Source organism: Populus euphratica, unplaced genomic scaffold (assembly GCF_000495115.2).
Source record: "Populus euphratica unplaced genomic scaffold, PopEup_1.0 scaffold4.1, whole genome shotgun sequence".
Lineage (NCBI taxonomy): Eukaryota > Viridiplantae > Streptophyta > Magnoliopsida > Malpighiales > Salicaceae > Populus > Populus euphratica.
The window spans coordinates 898,869-918,274 of NW_011499859.1; the positions used below are offsets into that span (position 1 = coordinate 898,869).

Sequence of the window (19,406 nt, forward strand, 5' to 3'; positions counted from 1 at the left end):
TCACACCGTCAAGGGTTGCTTCAAGCCACGACCCGTTGTTGTTATAACTGTTGTGCGATATGGTCTCATGTTTGAGGTATGTTAAGCTTACGAGTACATATGTGTGTGTGTGTGTGTAAATTACATAGGTTGTGATTTTAAAAATAGCTCCACCGATAGCTAGGTAGCTGTTTTGATTGCATGCTTGTCAAGCCAGAAATCGTAAATCAGTGAGCTTATGGTTGGTGATGGCCCATGTATCTAATTCTCGAACTATTCCAAGATTACAGGTTTGGGACTTTTGTAAAAAACAAAAGGGTTTTAAGCGAATATTCTACTGTGAAATAAATTCTCAATTTGGGTCTTTCATGTGGTTTATCTAACAAATTAAAGTGATCATGCATCCGGCCAGTTGCAGCGTCTATATATGCCTCCGAAGCCATGAAAAGGTAAGTGTAATCAATTTGTAATGCCTGGTAAAGCACATTACGCAAATGACAGTGACTTTATAAGAAAAAAGTAGCAGCGTTAAGTCAAAGGGTCTTTAACATGAAGTGTTATGATAGTAGTCTTCGTTGGATGCCCTTCTACAAGAATGCTTAAACTTTACAAGAAGATTTAGGGGATACTCATGATGTGGCCATTAATCTCTTTTTTTTTGACAGCTTCCATTGACTTCTACAAACGCCCCTGAGTACATACGATATGGTGGTGATCTTCAACGACTCCTCAATGATAATTGCTTGGTTGCTCAGCTCAACGAGAAAGCGGCATTCAATTTTTTTGAACTTTTTACCATCAGTTACATATATATTTATAAATACCCATCCATTTCGTTTCCGAGTAAAGACGTGAAAGAAACACATGGCCTACAGTGAATTTATGCTCTACTTAATTACATTTATGTGTGAGGAGAAATGCAAAAATTAACCTCAAGACAGTTTTTTTGTTTTAATGAAAACATAAATATTGGCATTCTGTGTAGCATTTGTCCGAAAGGAAAAGAAAAGGGGATTTGTCGCTATAGAATTCTAATCTTGAATTTCCCTCGAAAAAAGCTTGTAGGGAATCTCACTCCTTTATTGAATGCGAAAGCTGACAATATTGCAATTGATCAGTTGCGGCCATATGAGCTTTTTACTGTCCAGCAAAAGTGTAACACAGATGCTGATCTCACGGACTCCTCCTTCCATATCACCATCACACATTTCATACCCATTTGCATTATTGCATATATATGATCTCTCCCAGTAACTATTTTTACGAAACGAAACCCAGATCTTCAGAAGCTATTACATTGTGCACTATTGTATTGCCCTCACATTATTGAAGGCCGGCAGTTATGCGGCCAGAGAAATGCTGCATGTTTTTCTCCATGACAACCGCAGACCAGAACACCAAGTATTGGAAATGTTAACAGAGTTACTCCCTTTTCGTCATTGAAATTATTCTGCACTAAAATGAAAAACACCCTAACAAGGTAGAAATCATAGTGCCAGTCAAATGTAATAATAAGCTCCACATCGTAAATCATGGGTTAGATTACCAAGATTTCATGAGATTGATGGAGGATGTTTACTTGTGTTGTGAAGATGAGCGCTTTAAATGTATTTTCTACTTGTTTAAATTGGCCAAAAAGGAGAGGAAAAATTATGAGAAGTTGACAACCGGAAGCTGTAAGAACCCCAGTTGTCGCAGAAGCATTTATTAATAAAAGTAAAGGAGTTTTTAAGGAGCCATCTACCACTAATGAACTAATCATGAAGTGGTGGTGGTCTCCTCTGCGAAAAGGCCCACAAAAACCAAAGTGGACCCATCATAACGAAAAGACAAAAGCATCCCTCTACCCTAAAAATTGTGATCAGAGAATGTCTACTCTCTTCGATACAGCTCGCTGTTATGTCCGGACTTCTGTGCAGTGATCATCCCTGTGCTCTACAGGCTAAGTTCCCATCCCACTTGAGGTGATAGCCCTTTTTTTAATGAGAAAAATGCTGGTGAGTTGCAGCTTTCATGTATGGCGACACTCGCATCTTGCATGAGAACTATGCATTCTCACGCTGACTGGAACCTAGCCATCCTCTTGATTTTCCGATTTTGCAGGTTCTTTGTGCCCGATTTCTATATTTGGCACTCGGAAGATATTAATTGTTTCCTTTATTTATCTTATGCTTTCTTATGGGAATATCCAAAAAGGAATGGTTATTTATAGTGTAATATTTTGTTAATCTAAGTTATTTATAATCTGGTGTTGTGATAATTATTGATTTTTAAGATTTATTTTAAAATATATTAAAAAAATATTTTTTAATTTATTTTGACATCAACACATTAAAATTATCTAAAATAGTTAAAAATTTAATTTGAAGCAAAAATAAAATTCATTTTTTAAAAAAAAATATTTAAAATATAAAAATAAATAGACTTTTAATCTCTAAATACTAGTTAAATAGGTTTTAGACCAAATGCCCTTCCTTAAAATCGAAGCTGGGTAAAGGAAATTAACCACTTCACCGGTATAACTGTCATTTATTTTTCCTTCCTCAGGTTAACTTTTTAATCAATTTTCTTTTAATTTAACTTATTTTTTTTATAATAATTCTTTTTATAATTTAGAATGTGAGGTATTATATTATGGTCTGATTTAGAATATCATTATTAGTTATCTTTTTATTTATTTTTATATGAATACTAAATATTATTTTTTATCTTGATCTCAAAATTTAAAAGATATATCATATATCATACTAAATATAAAGAAAACTTGCACGTGAAAATTATAAAGAAAGAAAAAACAGAGTAGAAAACCGGAAGCTCAAGCTCAAGTTCAAATTTGTATAGAGCTGCTATGGAGTAATCATGGAGGGCACAGCAAAACCTCCGAGTAGACACAAGTTCCTGTTGTGGACCATTGGTTCATTCACTTCCAGTAAAACACGATATTCAAGAAAATGTTCTCACCTTACAAATATCAGACACGTGGCTACCCGACTGACATTGATTGAGGCGTCAAAAATGGGGAATCAAACGGTGGTCATCTTGAGGGCCAAGCTAGGTGCCGGTGACGGAGGGGACAAGTAGCCGGACAGTGCAGATTGCTTTTTGAGGGGCTCGCGATTGTAGGGGTCCACTTAGATGATGATGTAGTCCCCCATTGGTGTGTCTTCCGCCACGTCAGCAATCATGTTGGGGGTGGAATGATACCGTGTCAGATTTGATGATGGGATCAGACGTAAGCAATGATCCTTTTTGGTTTTGGGGCTGCTCTTCTTGATTTTCTTTCTCCTTTTACTTTGTCCTCTTGTTGGGCATGTTTTGCTTTATACGAGTCAGGTGTGACCTCTTGCTTTGTTCTTCTCATGTGCAATCAAAGTTAATGAGGCAACAGCAATGGCCGCCACAGTGAAAAAAGCAAAGGGTGCAGCAATGGCGTTTTGAAGCCATTGATTGCAAGGTTTGCATGCCCAGCTTCCCCCCCCATTCGATGGGGTTTTGCCTTTGGGCTCGAAGTTGGGTTCCCCCCCCTCCCCCCACTCAATGGGGTTTTGCCTTTGGGCTCGAAGTTGGATCATCACCCAACTCAACCCAATTGTTGCTCAACTGGGTTTTACCGATAAACATATAACTCAAAAACAAGGTCTCATGTCCGAGTCTTTTCTTTGTAATAAAAAAATTAAACTAGGATCTTAGCATGCATATATGTGATTATGTGTAATTAGTTTAACAAAAATAGCTTCACATTTCATAAATGAATGGATTAAAAGAGAGTTGGATTCTATTGTTGGCCCCATTTGAAAATGAAAGCCACGAGAGAAGATTTCCCCGTGCTGTCTATCTCTATGAAGAAGAGAGGAGACCATTAAAAGAGGGCTGGCGAGGTTCCTTTCAGTGCAAGGCCTGGGATATTTCTGTCTGGGTCTCGGTCACTGAATGGCCCAATTAAATTAAAACCACCAGAACCCTTATATCATGCTTTTATATTTAAGAATAATTACCGTCCTCTTATATTATTTTTTCTTTCAATTCTGCAATTTTTTTCATTTCTTTTTTTTTTCCTTTTAACTTCATTCTCTGTTTTTTTTTTCAATTCCTTTCTATAACCTTTTTAAGAGTTGTTGGGTTACTTTCAAACTAATTAAATCAATTGAATCACAACAACACAATTCTTATATAATTTCATTTTAAATTTTGATATAGTAAGGAGTTGGATTGAAAGTTTATTTTTTTGTTAATTTTATTTTTCTACTTTCATTACAGGTTAATTAAGTTATATTTAGACAATCTAAGTCAATTAGTTTACACTATAACAATTTTCACACCATTTAATTTTAAATCAAAACCAAGCAAGGAGATGAGTTGGAGGCCTTTTTTTATCAATTTTATTCTTATATTATTTTATTGTCTAACCGGTTGTTTTCAGATTAGTCAAATTGACTTATGTCAAAATAACTTCCATACAATTTAATTTTAAACTCAGATTAAACAAGAAATTTGGTGGAAAGATTTTTAAAACTAGTTCGCTAAATTAGGTTTAATAATAATATCAAATAATTATTTAAGCCTTAAAATTTTTTTACTACATTCAACAAATTTTTTAATCTAACTTGCAACATAATAAAAGCATACAAATTAATGTTAAAAAACTATTTTAATCTAAAATCTTAAGCTGTCAAATGAGGTATCAAGAATAGTTTTATATTACTTTTTAAAACATCTTATTAAGTGAAACTTTTTAGGTTTAAAATTTATATAAATCCACACTATCTTATATTTGATTTATTAATTATAATAAGAATGATGAGATTTAAAATATCATATTAAATAATCTTTTCAATCTAAAAGTTTAAACTACGAAATGAGATCCCAATAATAATTTTATATCACTATCTAACAACTAAAACCTTCTATGATTCATAAATGGTATTAAACTCTCACATAATAAATAATATTATCTCAAGTTTAAAATTAAAACGTGCAAAAATTATTATATTATGATATAGTTGACTTGATCAGTTCAAAGACAACTCGGTTATTTGATAAAAAATAATAATAATTAGAAAACAATGATGAAACTGAAAGAAAAGAAATTTTTAACCTAATTTCTCATCTAGTCTAATTTTAAAATTAAATTGTTTGAGAGTTGTTTTGATGTGATATAATAAGTTTGTTAGTTGTGATATAGTTGACTTGATTAGTTCAAAGACAACTCGGTTATTTGGTTAAAAATAATAATAACTAGAAAACAATGATGAAATTGAAAGAAAAGAAATTTTTGACATAATTTCTTATCTAGTCCAATTTTAAAATTAAATTGTTTGAGAGTTTTTTTGATGTGATATAATAAGTTTGTTAGTTCAAAAATAACCCAAATACTATTATAAAAAATCTAAAAATAAAATTAAAAAATAAAATTGAAATAAAAAATAGATGAAAAAAAAGAAAAAATAGGATCTGGATTGAAAAAAAAGAAGAAGAGAAAAACAGCATAATGTCATAAAATTAGGTTGTAGAAAGGTCTAATTTCAATAAAAATAGTTTAGAAAAAAAAATAAAGCTGGGTATAAATAATGAAATACCATGTTGTTTTCTAAATGTTTTAATTAGATGTATTAAGTAATTAGATTAGAATGAAAAGTAGATTAGAAAAGGTAAAAATATATTTGATAAAAAATATAAAAACATAAAATAAATATATTCTTAGAACTATTTTAAAGTGAATTTTTATATTTTTAAAATAAAAAATTATATGAAAACATATCTCCTTTATTTTCCTGTATCTTTATCTTTCCTAATATAAGATATAAGATAGTAATCAAATGATATGACTAGGTTTTTTAAAGAATATTAAGTATTGTGGTAATTTCTGTGTTTGTCTAATTACATAAAAAAATTCATTTGATTAATCAATTAATTTCTACTTAATTTTACCACTAGCGTCATCTATTATCATGTTTTAAACTTGGTTTTTTAAAAACTAAAATAATATATTTTTTATTTATAAAAAAATATTTTACATATTAAAATTTATCGCATAATATTTTTATTTTAAAAAATATTTTTTAAATTTATTTTTTTAAAACCAAAATTATAAATATTATTAAAAAATTTCTTTAATCACGACAACAAACACACAGTTCACTTTGGAATTCTCATCTCCCGCAACAACTGGAAGCTTGAACTGGAGAATCTCCAAAGCCTAAAAAGTAAAAAGGAACTTCCTGTAATGATTAATGTTCTCTGCAGTTCAAACTCCATCCTATCAGCTGTGATAGTGGATTTTGGTTCTCCACGGTTATAGCTTAAACTATCGATACAGTTTGTGCCGTCAGGGTCTTTGCAAGGTAAATCTTCTTCTCAAGTAAAGTTTTTCTTTTTATTCACACTGTTTTATTTTGATTTTGATTTCTTGATTGGTTTCTTTATGTAATTTTGATTTTGCACATATTAAAAGATTCTTGTTATAGTTTATTGATATGTAGGAGGCGCCATTTTGTTAGACATTCTGGGAAAAACTCTCGCTTTGAAACTGTTTATTATTGCATAGTTTAAAGAATTACCTTTTAGTCTCTGTATGGTTGCGAATAAAAGTGGAGGAAGGGAAAGGAAAGTGGATTTAGCATTAAAAATGTATTATTGCTTGTTTTGGGATTTCGAAAAGAGTTGATAATAAGATAAGATTGAGCTGTGATTGTTTCAAGTTCTGTTCTTTTTGTATTACCAAATGAAGAAAAAGTTTGAATCGATGCTTTAAGCATGGCACAACAATACATCAGTTCAATAATTTAGCAAAACATACTTGGATTCCACTCCTGGTGCTTCGCAACTGTGTAGAATTCCCTCTGTTAAAGAACTATGGAGCAGAAAGTTTTGGCAAAATGACTTGTTTGAATGAATTTTCTGATAGGTCGAAGCAATCCTGTCAATGAACCCAAGGCCTTGTTTAGCTGCAGCAATAATCTTTATTACTATGGACTTTGCTTTAGTAAAATAAGGAAATATTGGTGCTTTGACATCTCACCTTTTCTTGTATTTACTCTCTCTATCAAGCTTACCTATGCATGTGCACACTGAATTGTGGAAACTAGCACGATATATTATGCTGGTGTTGACTTTGTGATGTTTACATGCACACTTCGTCTTTCATAAATGATCTGTTGATATCATCTTTTCAATTTCATTTTCAATCTTTTTTATTCATTTCAGATAAAGTTCTTGCTTGAAAGATTCAAACTTGGTCTGTTTTTTCTGGAATGTATGCCATGCATTTCAAACTCCAAATTCGTTCTCATCAGTCCTTGCAATTTGGGTTATTATTCTTTCAATTGCACAAAGCATGAATTTTTTATTCCTTCTCTTCATACATGGACGAAATTGGAATAGTCAAGCCTTGTGGATTTGGAGATGAGAGCACCACTGATGTTGTTCTATGCTTGAGAAATTGTGAAGGAAGACCTGAATGTTTTTAATCCCACTCCTTTTCTTTAGTAAGCAAGAGTAAATTCTTTGCAGATTGGTTCTCTTGTCCAGACTTCGGTAAATGCGTTGAGATTCATTGCACAGAGCTCAACTATGATCATCATGTTAACTTCTTGAGATTGCTGTATCTCCCAGTGGACTTGCAATTGGACTCCTTGGACTCTGTTAAATCCGCTATTGGGGTTCTCAAAGTATCTGTTGAATTCAGCTGCCAGGAGAGATTACGAAGAGCTGCATCCAGTACTTAGAGGCTGTTCCTTCGAAGCACGGGGAAGAGGAACAAATAATAAAAGCAGTCTCCAAACTAGGTCCAGTTGCCATGCCCATAATTTCCAGGATCAAACCAGTAGATTCAACTGCTACCAAAAATGTTTTTGTTTCTGCAGTTCGCTTCGCGACATCTACTGGCGAGTCATGCCCTCCTTTTGGCGATGAACTTAAATTCTCGGCTCAGGAACAAATAGAATACATGATAGGGGAAGATGAGGATATGCCATTGGTTATGGCCGATGATGAAGTAAAATCAGTTGTGAGAATGGGTCTTTCCAGAATCTTTTCTACATTTGAAAAGCAATTGTCCTCCCTAGTTTTGGAGTCTGACATCGCATCGGATACAGCAGAGGCCAATATATTGCAGTGTGTATCTGATCTTGAATGGATGTGCAGTATACTTCCTAAGATGGAAATGATGAAAGACTTCGTATCAAGCTGGGCTGGGATCACTGGAGACATTCTGGGGATACTTGCAGACAAGAAACTTGAATCTGCCATGTGGGGTTTGAAAGTAAAATTGATTGAAGTGAGTGGAAAGGCTTTAGAAGCAGTTGGTTATGGCAATGTGATTCTTTCAGCTCCAATTCGGGTGCAGCTGCTAAAGTCATGGCTTCCTTATATTAGGGAAATGAAACCTCTTTTAGATTCAAAAGGCAGTGAAGACACGAGTTTTCCTCACAAGATGGATGAGGACTTGTGCCAGAGTATCGAAGGGGCAATCATCTCATTGATACTGGCATTGCCATCAAATGACCAAGCTGATATCCTCGCAGATTGGATGGAAGCTGACCAGGTCAGGTATCCAGACTTGAGTGAAGCTTTTGAGGTTTGGTGCTACCGAACCAAGTCAGCAAAGAGAAGATTGGCTGAGGGCTGACGCAGGCTCGACAACACAACTGGCAGCCTTGAATGATCCGAAGTTGTTGTAACATTAATTATTATTATTATTATTACTTTTTTCTGAATCGATGGCAATGATTCTGTTTATGTATTCCTGCAACTCCTCAAGTAATGCTTGCAGCATACTTTATTTAACTACTGGCCTGATTGTTAATCACCATTATGTCTATAGATTAGGGTTTTAATTGATCCCGGTTCCTACCAAATCAACGAGAAAAACCCATCTCAGCTGCCAGGCCGATCATGCTATATGTACACCAGTACTCAAACATGATCTTTGAAAATGGAAGTTTAAAATAGAAGACGCCATTTATGAATACCAGGCAGCCGGCCATTAAATATCACACATGCACAGCTACCATTCTCTAATTGCTTGAAATCAAGTACTAACAATAATGGATTAGGTTTTACTTTTTTCTTGGCCCCAGGCCTTACTACTTACATTGAGTTCTTGTTAAATCTTTCGACTCTTTAGGACTTTTTTTAATGTATGTTTAAGGTATTTTTATATTAACTTATGTTATGACCAGTCTAAGTTCTTTATATTTCATGTCAATATATTATATTTAAAAGATAAATTTCTATGATTCTAATATTTAAATTAAAAAATGAATAAACTTTATTGGCCTAAACCTACTTTCGAAGTTTTATATATATTATATTTTCTTAGAATTTAAGAAAAAAAAAAAGTACTTGGTGGATATAGAAACGGATACTCTAATATCATTTTAAATTACTTAATAGAAAGTATAATCTAATACTAATAGGGATCCAAACCTTAACAACCAAAAAACAATTTATATTTCATTAATAAATATAAACTCAATTTACCATTCCTTATCTTGTCTTTCCGCCAAATATATTCATTGTTCTTAACTAAATTAATTGTGTTTTATAAAATATGTTTTATTTTTAAATTATTTTAATATGTTGATATAAAAAATATTATTTTATGTTATTTCTTCTAGTTTATTCATTGTTTTTTGTTAGGTCAAGTTTTCAATTGTGTGGCAAACAATATTTTTTTAATTTTTAAATTATTTTAATGTATTGATATCAAAATATCTTTCTAAATAAAAATAATATTAAGTTAATATATTTTTAATAAAAAATATTTAAAAAACCACTACCATACACATAAATATCATGTTAATCCTTGTTTTGGACTCCTTTTGATTCGAACCCTGCCCACTCAGACCTCTCTCTCCCTCTCTCTCTCGCTCTCAATCTTTCAAAGTCACAATCTTGAAACTAAAAAAAGACGAAAAGCCATCATCAAAATCTCATCTTTTTTTTGACTGAGTCACCGATACTTTATATTTTCTAATCTGGGTCTCCTTATGCCCTTTGTTAAACTCATTCTCTAACCTTCTCCAACGACAAAGAAAACCAAAGAAATGTACGTTAAAGCTGAGCCAACGACAGATGTGAATAGGAACACGGAGTGGTTCACATATCCTGGAGTTTGGACCACTTATATGCTCATCGTTTTCATGTCATGGCTCCTTGTTCTTTCCATCTTTGGTTGTTCTCCTGGGATGGCGTGGACTATTGTCCATCTCTGTCATTTCGCTGTAAGTTCTCTCTTTTGTTTTCTCGCTTACATACACGGTGCCTTCTCTATTGGGTTCGATTTGTTTGATTGAAACATTCATTTCTTGCTGATTCGATGAGATAGTTTTGCTGCTGTGCTCTTTTTGGTTTTTGATCTGTTTTATGTTGGATTTGGATTTGTGGTTTTGTTCTTTCATTTCTTTTCTTCTTGTTTTTTACTTAATGAGATTTGAATGTGTATATATGGTGTCGAGACTATGATAATTTATTTGGTTAAAGGGCTAGGTGAAGCTGATCATGGAGTTTGGGATTAGGGACAATTTGTGTCCTGTTAGGGCTCGTTGTGAAATAGCTTAAGATTGACTCATAGAAGAAGAGCCTCAAAATTATTGAAAGTTTGATTTTCAATTTGCTTTGGTAATTTCAATAGACTTAACCTGAATGTTAACATAAAGGAAATTAAATGTGACGTTGTATTGCCTAAAACTTGGTAGAGCTTGTGAATGGTTGATATTATACAAGAATTAAGCCAGATGCACATCACGTGAACAATTTTCATTTTAGCTAACTCGAGTGAAGGTATTTCTGACAGTTATAGTGCAAAAGGATAGATTTCAAATTTATTTGTTTTTGATTGAGGAAGCTGGGGTTGACACACTAAGGGACTCTTTTTCCAATATCATTTAGCTTCAGAACAAATTCCTTTTTCTAAATGTTGAGATTTCTAGAGAATCAAATAGGTTCCCCTGATGTCAAGGTCATGAACTATATATTTTAGGATCTTATCTTTGCTTGGGTTTTGGATTTAACTTTCTAGAATTGTTCTGAAATACATCAATTTTCTTTCACCGTAGACATGATAATTGAGGCTAAACAATGAAATATATTGCCCTGACCGTGCGCAGGCACATGTGTTCTTGTGTGTTATTTTTTTTCTTCTTTTGGGTGGGGGTGTCAATTGTGTTTGTAACTATTTCGATAAACCGTAATTAGATAAAGGTTTTAGAAGATGCTACTGTTATAGCTTTGGTGCATGGATCACATGACCTGATCATTTTGTGGGAGGATTTGTTTGTGCTTCTTCTTATAGCCGATGGGTGTTAATCTGCTAGGTTCCTAGTATCTAAATAACCATTTTAGTGAGTAGCAGTTGTCTACCATTGTTTTTTTCTCGTACCTCTCCAAATGGATCTCTTTTTTGTCCTATACAGATAGGTAAAATAATATGTTTCTCCATCTTTTACATAAAGTATATTTGCTTATTTTACATTGTTCTTTCAACAATAATATCAGCCAAGCTATGGAGTAAAATTTGCTTTCATTTGTTTCATGCTACTGGAGATATTTGCTTTGCCTTTGGAAAGAAAATTTAATCTCCTGCAAGAGACTGATAGAAATATTAAACAGTTTGTCCTGTCCAAACCAATTAGATGGAAAAGAAACTGATTTGCCATTATTTTCCCTCTGCATTATCTAATCTCTTGCTCTTTTTTTGATCTCCCATTGATATATCTTGCAAATGACTTTTCTTCCCACTTCAGGTTACATATCACTTTTTTCACTGGAAGAAGGGAACACCTTTTGCTGATGACCAGGGTATCTACAATGGATTGACTTGGTGGGAGCAAATAGAAAATGGCAAGCAACTCACACGCAACAGGAAGTTTCTGACCGTTGTGCCTGTAGTGCTGTGAGTATATTGTTCTTCATTATATAAGTATTTTGATTGGACTTGAAATGGAAAAATGTGGAACATACTTGTTTGCAATTAATATCTCTGCACAGATGCCTATTTGATTGGTTCAATATGGTAAGGGATTTGTACTGTGTTCTATTGATTAGTTGAAATTATTTGACAGTTAGTTTGTAATTGTTCAGTAGTTTATGTGTCTTAGATTATGGATATTGGGATGAGGTTTCGTTCAGCACCACAATTCTTTGTTGTGTTCTCTGTGTGTGTGATAGAGAGAGAGACAAAGAGTTGTGGGATGGGAGGGCATCTGTAAAGGTGGTATGTTGTTGGGAAAAAGTTCCTAAGATGGTGTTTTTTCCTTACCAAGCATGGGGTAGGTTCAACTGCTTGAGCCTCTACTTGAGTTGAACTGAAGTCTTTTGAATTGATTTGGATTCTTTCCTTCAAAATCTCTTGCATTTTGACTTGATTTATTTGGCTAAGCGTCTCCTAGAAGGATCTTAGGAATGATTGCCATGGTTTGCTACAAAGATGGATTTATCTGTCACTGGATAGTTCTTTGCTTTTTTCATGAGTAACTGGTCCCTTTTCAGGCTTTTGAAAAGGGATTGTTTCTTATAAGAAAAGTCTTTAACTCTTTTGAATTTTTGTCTGTTTCCGTAGTTCCTAAGGTGAAATTGTTAAGATTTTGTTTATTTGTTTGCTATCATGATGTGTGGCAGCACTCTTGCAATTATCATTGTGAGCATAAACTGACTGAAGGAGTTTCTCTTTCCAAAATAACTGTCCTTTGCTTAGCGCCTATGGCCTTATATTTCATTTGGCAGGTATTTGATGGCCTCGCACACAACAGACTATCAAAATCCAATGCTCTTCTTCAACACATTGGCTGTATTTGTGCTGGTTGTTGCTAAGTTCCCAAACATGCACAAGGTTCGCATATTCGGAATCAATGCTGATCATTGAAATGCAAAGGGATTCATGCTTGCTTTACTCCGATTTTTTCACTTTCCAATGTAATGGTAATGTCCCTGTACAGATACTGAAACTGGAAGGGTTATTATTATTTCTTTCTTCTTTTTTTTTTTTATAAAAATTATGGAGTGAATATATATATACGTCACTAGGTTACATGCTGGAAGAAAAGTGTATCAACACATTTCTTCTTCGTACCAGCAGATATATATCATCTTATTTTTTACTGTTTACCCTGTATGGTTAGTGGTTACTCAAGCCATTTAATAAAATACTTCCCAAGAGGGATCAAAGTGAAACTGAGCATGGATCATGGAGCTGAGTCTCTGGGTTTGAAAGCTTAACCGGTCACGTTTTTATTTATTTTTGAGCAGGTTGATTCAACTGGTCACATTTAATTCAAAAAAACTTGATTCTGGGTTGAATATTTCCAAATCATAATTAGAGGAGGTAATCAATATATTCCGTGCAGATTTAGGGAGAGTGAGGAGCACAACTGCCCGTGTGTTCTGGGTGAATACTAGAAAATTAATGATTGGGCATTTGGGATTAATGGTTGGGTATCTTAAGGATGGTTGTGGTTTTTTGAAGTGTTTTTTTATTTTAAAATATAATAAAATAATATTTTTTTAATTTTTTAAAAAATATTTTTGATATTAATATATTAAAAAATATTAATTTAAAGTAAAAAAATAAAAAATTTAAATTATTTTTAATATTTTTTAAATATAAAAATAAATAGGAAATTTTGCCACAATTGAAGATGCGAAGATAAGGTAATCATATCACCTGTCCTGGTAAAGATGTGCAAGTTGCTGATTATTCATCATCAGGGGAATATTTGCAGGGCCCAAGTAGGTCTTGGAATATCGTTGATGGTTGTACTCCGTGCCATCTCTGTTACAGCTTGTGAAAAACACCGCGTCAATTTGTGTAAAGTTTCGGCTAAATAACTTAAAAATGAGTTAAATTCAAATTTAATGTCAAGAACGAAATTGAAATGAAATGATAAGAAAAAAAATCAATTAAAAAATTAAATTATAGAGATATATTGAGAATTAAATGAAATTGTGGGGTTAATGTATAAATAATCAAAGAAATTAACTATAAAAACACTCTCTCTGTTGGCGGACTAGAAGTAAGAAGAAAATAAAAAAGGAAAACAAACACAATTAAAAAGAATTCTTAAGAAAAAAAATTAGAAAACCAACAAAATTAAAGAGAGATTGTGAATCACCACCTTCAAACGCTTTCTTAAGAGGGAAAAATTTAAAGAAAATATAAATTGATTATAAATTGACTTAATTGAATTAAAACGACATATAATAGAAGTTAAATAAGTGAGAATTAATGAAGAAAGCATGATAATCTTAAAGGCATTCATGATTAGTCAAGGGATGCTAATTGATGTACGATGGAAAGAATGTGTTTATTTAAGTGAATTGAAGTTTATCAATCTATAATTTTGTGTGAGATGATTTTAGACAAGTTTAATTATATTATATAAAATAAATTAAATTGATTATGTCGTTGTGAATCGAAATCTTTGTAATGATCATAAAACTTAGAGATGAGAATCGTTGTTATTGATTGATTTTACATATAAGGAGAAAATTAATTGAAACTATACATTTTTATCTCATTATATTATTGCTAGTGTGAATTATAATAAATATTTGTGATCAATTAGAAATATATATATATGATTATGTTAATATTGTGGAATGTAAATTTGCTATGAATTCCTATCATGAGTGTTTTTTTTTGGAATTGTTTTGATTATTTTAAATAAATGTGAGTTGGATTGATAAGTTTTATAAAATTGTATTTAATGATGTTATAATGTAAGTGACATGATAATGATTGCTTTTAAAGGTGAGAAATTGAATAAGAATGTTTGGTGCTCGATATTGAGCGAAAGAACTAACTTCCCAGTAAGGGAACTACTGCTTGAAAATGAAAGAGATAGTTTCTCAGAAATAAACTAATGCCCAAATAATAAGAAAAAAAACTAATTAACCAATGAGGAAACTATCGCTTAGAAAATAGACATGAAGATTTAATTGCCTGGTGATAGATTATTTTTCAAATATAAAAAATAAAAATAAATGTTAGGATAAGTGAGTGAGTACCGATAAATGGATCGGCAACTCATGGTAAAATATTAGTATAATTATATTGAATTAATTAAGACTAATTGCTTTGTAAAAATAATAATTAATAGTGATATAATATAGTTGCAGTGAAAATAAAATTTAAGTTTATTTCTTTTGTTTATTAAGTAATTTTGTTGTATTTATGTTGAATTAAATTACAAGTATTTCATAGCTTTTAGCGGATTGATAAATATATAGGATTTGTTTTTATTAAAATTAATAATTATATAACCTATATTTTTTTTGTAATGTCTACTTAGCATGTAAGAAATGAGATTTTTTTTATCTACTAAATTATTTAAATTAGAATGTGTTGATCAACTTTTATAATTTATAACTTTTTGTTATGAAAAAATTATGAACATATTTAATTAACTCATAATACTTTGTGATAATATGTTTTTTATATTTATATGGTAAATAAATTATAATGATGGAATATAAGATTAAAGGTTATTTTAATTATATTTACATGGGAATGTATAGGATGATTGAAGGATATTCAAGATGCATTTAATGATTGTTAAATTAAGAATAGATTTTAGTTACTAATTTGGAATTTTGTGATATAGAGAAGAGTCTATTGAAATTTGAATAAATTGTTATAGTTACAAACGTATAATTTAAAAAAAAAATCACCGAAAAGATAGATTAATCGAAATTATGTATAGATAATGTGTGAAAATTGGGGTGGTTAGAATTCGAGCCGTAAATCTTGCGTTAACAACGCAGATCCACTCTCTTAAAAACTCGCACGCCAACACATCATAAAAGTGGTGAGATGAAGTAATGCGGGCTTGAGGACACGTGGTTAGCTTAACTGCCCCTTCCGACAGAGTCCTATAAGCGATGCCGTGTTTGGCAGTTCTCATTAATTTAGCTTGGAATTTAGAGCCACCTTACGCGTAAGAACCTCGTTTATTAATGTTGCTTTTAGCACCCAAAACATGATCCAAAGCAGCAGATGCATATCTATATGTGCAGCATGGCTCATGACTCATCCCTCACTTTCTTTTTCGCCCAAATTGTGCATTAATATCTGCAACATTCAGCCCTTCAACATGAGTGCATGGAAAAGAGGGGAGGGGGTGCATGCCATATATACTGCATGCGAATTCTTTGAAATTTGATTTTGACTTGGGATATTCACTGTTCACAGCCGCACAGCTATGGACCTGTGGATAAAGCAATCAAATCCATTCAATCGGGAAGAAACCAAAATATCCATGAAATGCTTTAGCTGTTAGGGGGGTAAATCTTATGCGCCGATGATGAGATATATATTTTGGTTCGATAACAATATATGTCGTAAGATAAGATAACATGGTAGGTCCTAATTAATTTGAAAAATAAAAAAAAGGGTAATTAAGACTGGCCAGGTGACTCAAAGTGGAGAGTCCTAATTTTCCAAGACCAGCTCTGCCTTGCTGAGGAAACAGTTGAACATTTACATATTGGTTTTGTCAGGTTGAATCAAATATTGGCCGGAGATATATACTGGTTGCCGAACAGCCCATAGAAGAAGGCAAAGGGTAGGATTAATCAAGGTCGTACCGGTTGCATAAACTAGGCCTCTAAATTTGGCTGGAAAAACATCCCCTATATTAGAGGGTGGTGCCTCTTAACATTTGCCCTAGTTATTATGCACGCTAAGTGCCTTACAGCAGAGAAACGAAAATAAACTAATTTTATAAATAAAAGGGTCTAGATCTAGATGGATCATCAGACTTTTTTCAGTGGGATGCATTATTCTCTTGCACACTTGCCTAGGAGAATGTCTGTGGGTCCCAATAAGAAGACCACAGAAATGAGGGCTTGTTAGATCTTTCTCAATCTTTCAATTAGAAAAAAAAAAAAAAGGAAAAGAAGAGGTGGCATGGAAGCAATGATCATTCATGTGGAAACAAGGCAGCTGTGAGAAGTGTAAGAGTCTTCAAAGAACTGTTTGGATATAATAGAATTCTCAGTAGTGAGCTTTTCAGTTGAAAGCTCTAGTATACACAACTGCGATTTACTTCGTGGAAGAGTTTTTTTCTTTTCTTTTCTTTTCTTTTCTGGAATTACACTTGGAAGGATTAGAATTCCTACCTGGTTCCATCTTCTCTTACCCCCAACTTTTCTTTCTGGACTTATGCTTACTGTCTGCTAGAATCTCAGTCTTGATGAGACTAATACTCAAAACCTGCTTACAAAAACTGAGAGAGAGAGATTGGAAGTAGAAAATCCAAAGCCACCATTGCAATCCAACCGAGGTTTCAATAAGAATAATATTAACAGCAACAATATTCCTGCTAAAATGAAAGAGACTAATGAACATATGTAGCCTTTAATCTATAAAACTCCTTGCAAATTCTTACGCTATACATTATTTTTTATTATACCATGCCAACCAATGACACATAATATATAGTACTGGCCTTTTTGCTAGCTCTTCCTTTAAATGATAGAAGATATAATTAACACGAAGTTAAAGGGCACGGAGCATACCCTCAATTCTACTTGTTACCCTAAGAAAATTCTCGACTTAGCTTGGGTTGATCTTTTGTTCTATCATTTCACGGTTTCCCATCAGTAATTGATCTTTTCTTCTATCATTTCACGGTTTCCCATCAGTAATTTAGCCTTAATGAAGCCAACCTAAAATGAGCTTCAAATTCCCACAAGTTTGAAGAGTAAAGAAGAAAATTTAGAGTAAAACAACGAAGCCGATAGAGAGAGTAAGACGCCCATGTATCCTATCTGTTAGTAATGAAGAAATGCAAACCAAGTCACCCACCTTAAGAACTTACTATAATAAAGTAAAAAAAAATCCAAAAAGAAAAAAGACAAAACCCTCAAATTATTTTCTTCATCTAATTTACCATGATCCTCCACCAAACATTCCAGTCCAATATCCTGTAGAATCACCATGCTCTTTATTTTGCTCAATATCAGCCGTGCTTGAAACTTGCTTTAAATCTTCAAATGGAAACAAAAGTCTTCCATTAGCTTCCTGAACCCCTTGGAGACTCCCATAACAACTTCCAAGCCCATCCAAAGAGAAATTCAAGGTTGGTTTGAAATCGTGAAGAGGAAAACTTGATGTATAAAGTGTGCTTGGATCTTGAACTGGCATAGGAAAAGAATTCAAACCCCTGGAGGAGATTCCAGTTAACAGCTCCAGAGCTGAAAGTTGGGATGTGGTAGTAGATGCAGAAGTAGAGGAAGATATTGGGTTCTTGTTGTTGTTTTCATTAATGCTCGGTAATTGAATCAATTCAGAGAAACTTCTAATACTTTGAGTGGATGGGAAAGCTAGGTTTAGATCTTGGCCTTCATGGATCTTAGGGTTTTGTGTAGAAGTTTGTGACAAACTTGTTGGTGTAATCAGATCAGGAAGTTTTTTTGAAGAAGATGAAGAAGAAGCTGATGATCTCTTGTTCTTTCTTGAACCTCCACCGACCGGAATATTTCTCAGAGAACCCCCTTCTGTCCAATACCTTCTACAAGTCTTACAAAAGTACCTAGGCTGTGTAAGGCTGTAGTTGTTATAGTAACAGAAATTGGTGTTAGTTGAATTGCACCTTGGACAGTTGAGGGCTTGTTCTTTCTGAGGCCTTGCCTTCCTCTCCAAAGCAGGAGGCTTTGGACATGTATTTGTAACTATCTCTTCTATTGGTTTCACCACTATCTCCTATAAAGCACAAAAACAAGAAAAGAAACGCCATTACTTGAAGATCAAAGAGCTTGAAGACAAACAAACAACCCCCAACAAAAAAAAAAAAACCAATTTAGCAACTTTACACTTTTCAACATTATATCAGCCCATGATCAAAAAGAAAAAGGGAAACATACATAACGCTCTTTCTTTTTTATCACACAAGCAAAAGAGAAAGCTAGATAAAGTGGTATTGATATATGGTGAAAGAAACAACCGATACAAACTCAATCCAAAAGAGTGGGGACTTGCACTTGCTAGCCAGCCTTGAACACACACACCATCACTCTTTTGCAAAAGGAGAACCCAACAAACAACAAAAACCATACAATTCATGTCCAAGAGTCTCAGAGAGATCAAGAGCTAGCCAAAGGGATATTATCATAGATCTGTCTATATACCTGTGGCCACTGAGCAGTATCCATGGATGAAATTTGAAGACGAGGATGTTGAGAAACAGCCAGCTAGCTAGCTAGAGCTTCAAACAATGAAGAAAAAGGATACCGTTTTCTTGAAACTGGTTTTAGAAGAAGGAAGAGGAATGTTTAGGATGGTTTTGTGAGAAAATCCTTTGTACCTCGTTGCTTTATGGATTATGTGCGTACGTACAAGAACGAGGGGAGTGTTTGTGTGTGAACAGTGATTGATGGAGTCTAGTAACATATACTGTTACAATATCTCTTTTCTTATTCTAAGTATGGAA

The 19,406-nt window shown here is 33.1% G+C and overlaps 2 protein-coding genes and 1 pseudogene across 3 annotated transcripts; 2 read left to right on the forward strand and 1 right to left on the reverse strand.

Moving 5' to 3' along the window:
• Nucleotides 1-6,104: 6,104 nt before the first annotated feature.
• Nucleotides 6,105-8,785, forward strand: LOC105124217 (BTB/POZ domain-containing protein At3g05675-like; annotated as a pseudogene).
• Nucleotides 8,786-9,885: 1,100 nt separating this feature from the next.
• On the forward strand, nt 9,886-13,149 carry LOC105124218 (ORM1-like protein 1). Its single transcript, XM_011024138.1, has 3 exons — nt 9,886-10,202; nt 11,724-11,872; nt 12,703-13,149. The coding sequence occupies exons 1-3, from the start codon at nt 10,026-10,028 to the stop codon at nt 12,839-12,841; spliced, it is 465 nt and encodes a 154-aa protein (XP_011022440.1). The 5' UTR covers nt 9,886-10,025; the 3' UTR covers nt 12,842-13,149.
• A 4,487-nt stretch (nt 13,150-17,636) lies between these two features.
• Nucleotides 17,637-19,406, reverse strand: LOC105124219 (dof zinc finger protein DOF4.6-like). Of its 2 annotated transcripts, none has more exons than XM_011024139.1 (2): nt 19,105-19,406; nt 17,637-18,679 (listed from the first exon to the last, which is right to left on the reverse strand). In XM_011024139.1, exons 1-2 carry the CDS (start codon nt 19,126-19,128, stop codon nt 17,864-17,866), a joined length of 840 nt encoding a protein of 279 aa, XP_011022441.1. In that variant the 5' UTR covers nt 19,129-19,406; the 3' UTR covers nt 17,637-17,863. The 2 variants fall into 2 exon arrangements, with proteins under 2 accessions (XP_011022441.1, XP_011022442.1); XM_011024140.1 differs by lacking the exon at nt 19,105-19,406 and adding an exon at nt 18,790-19,080.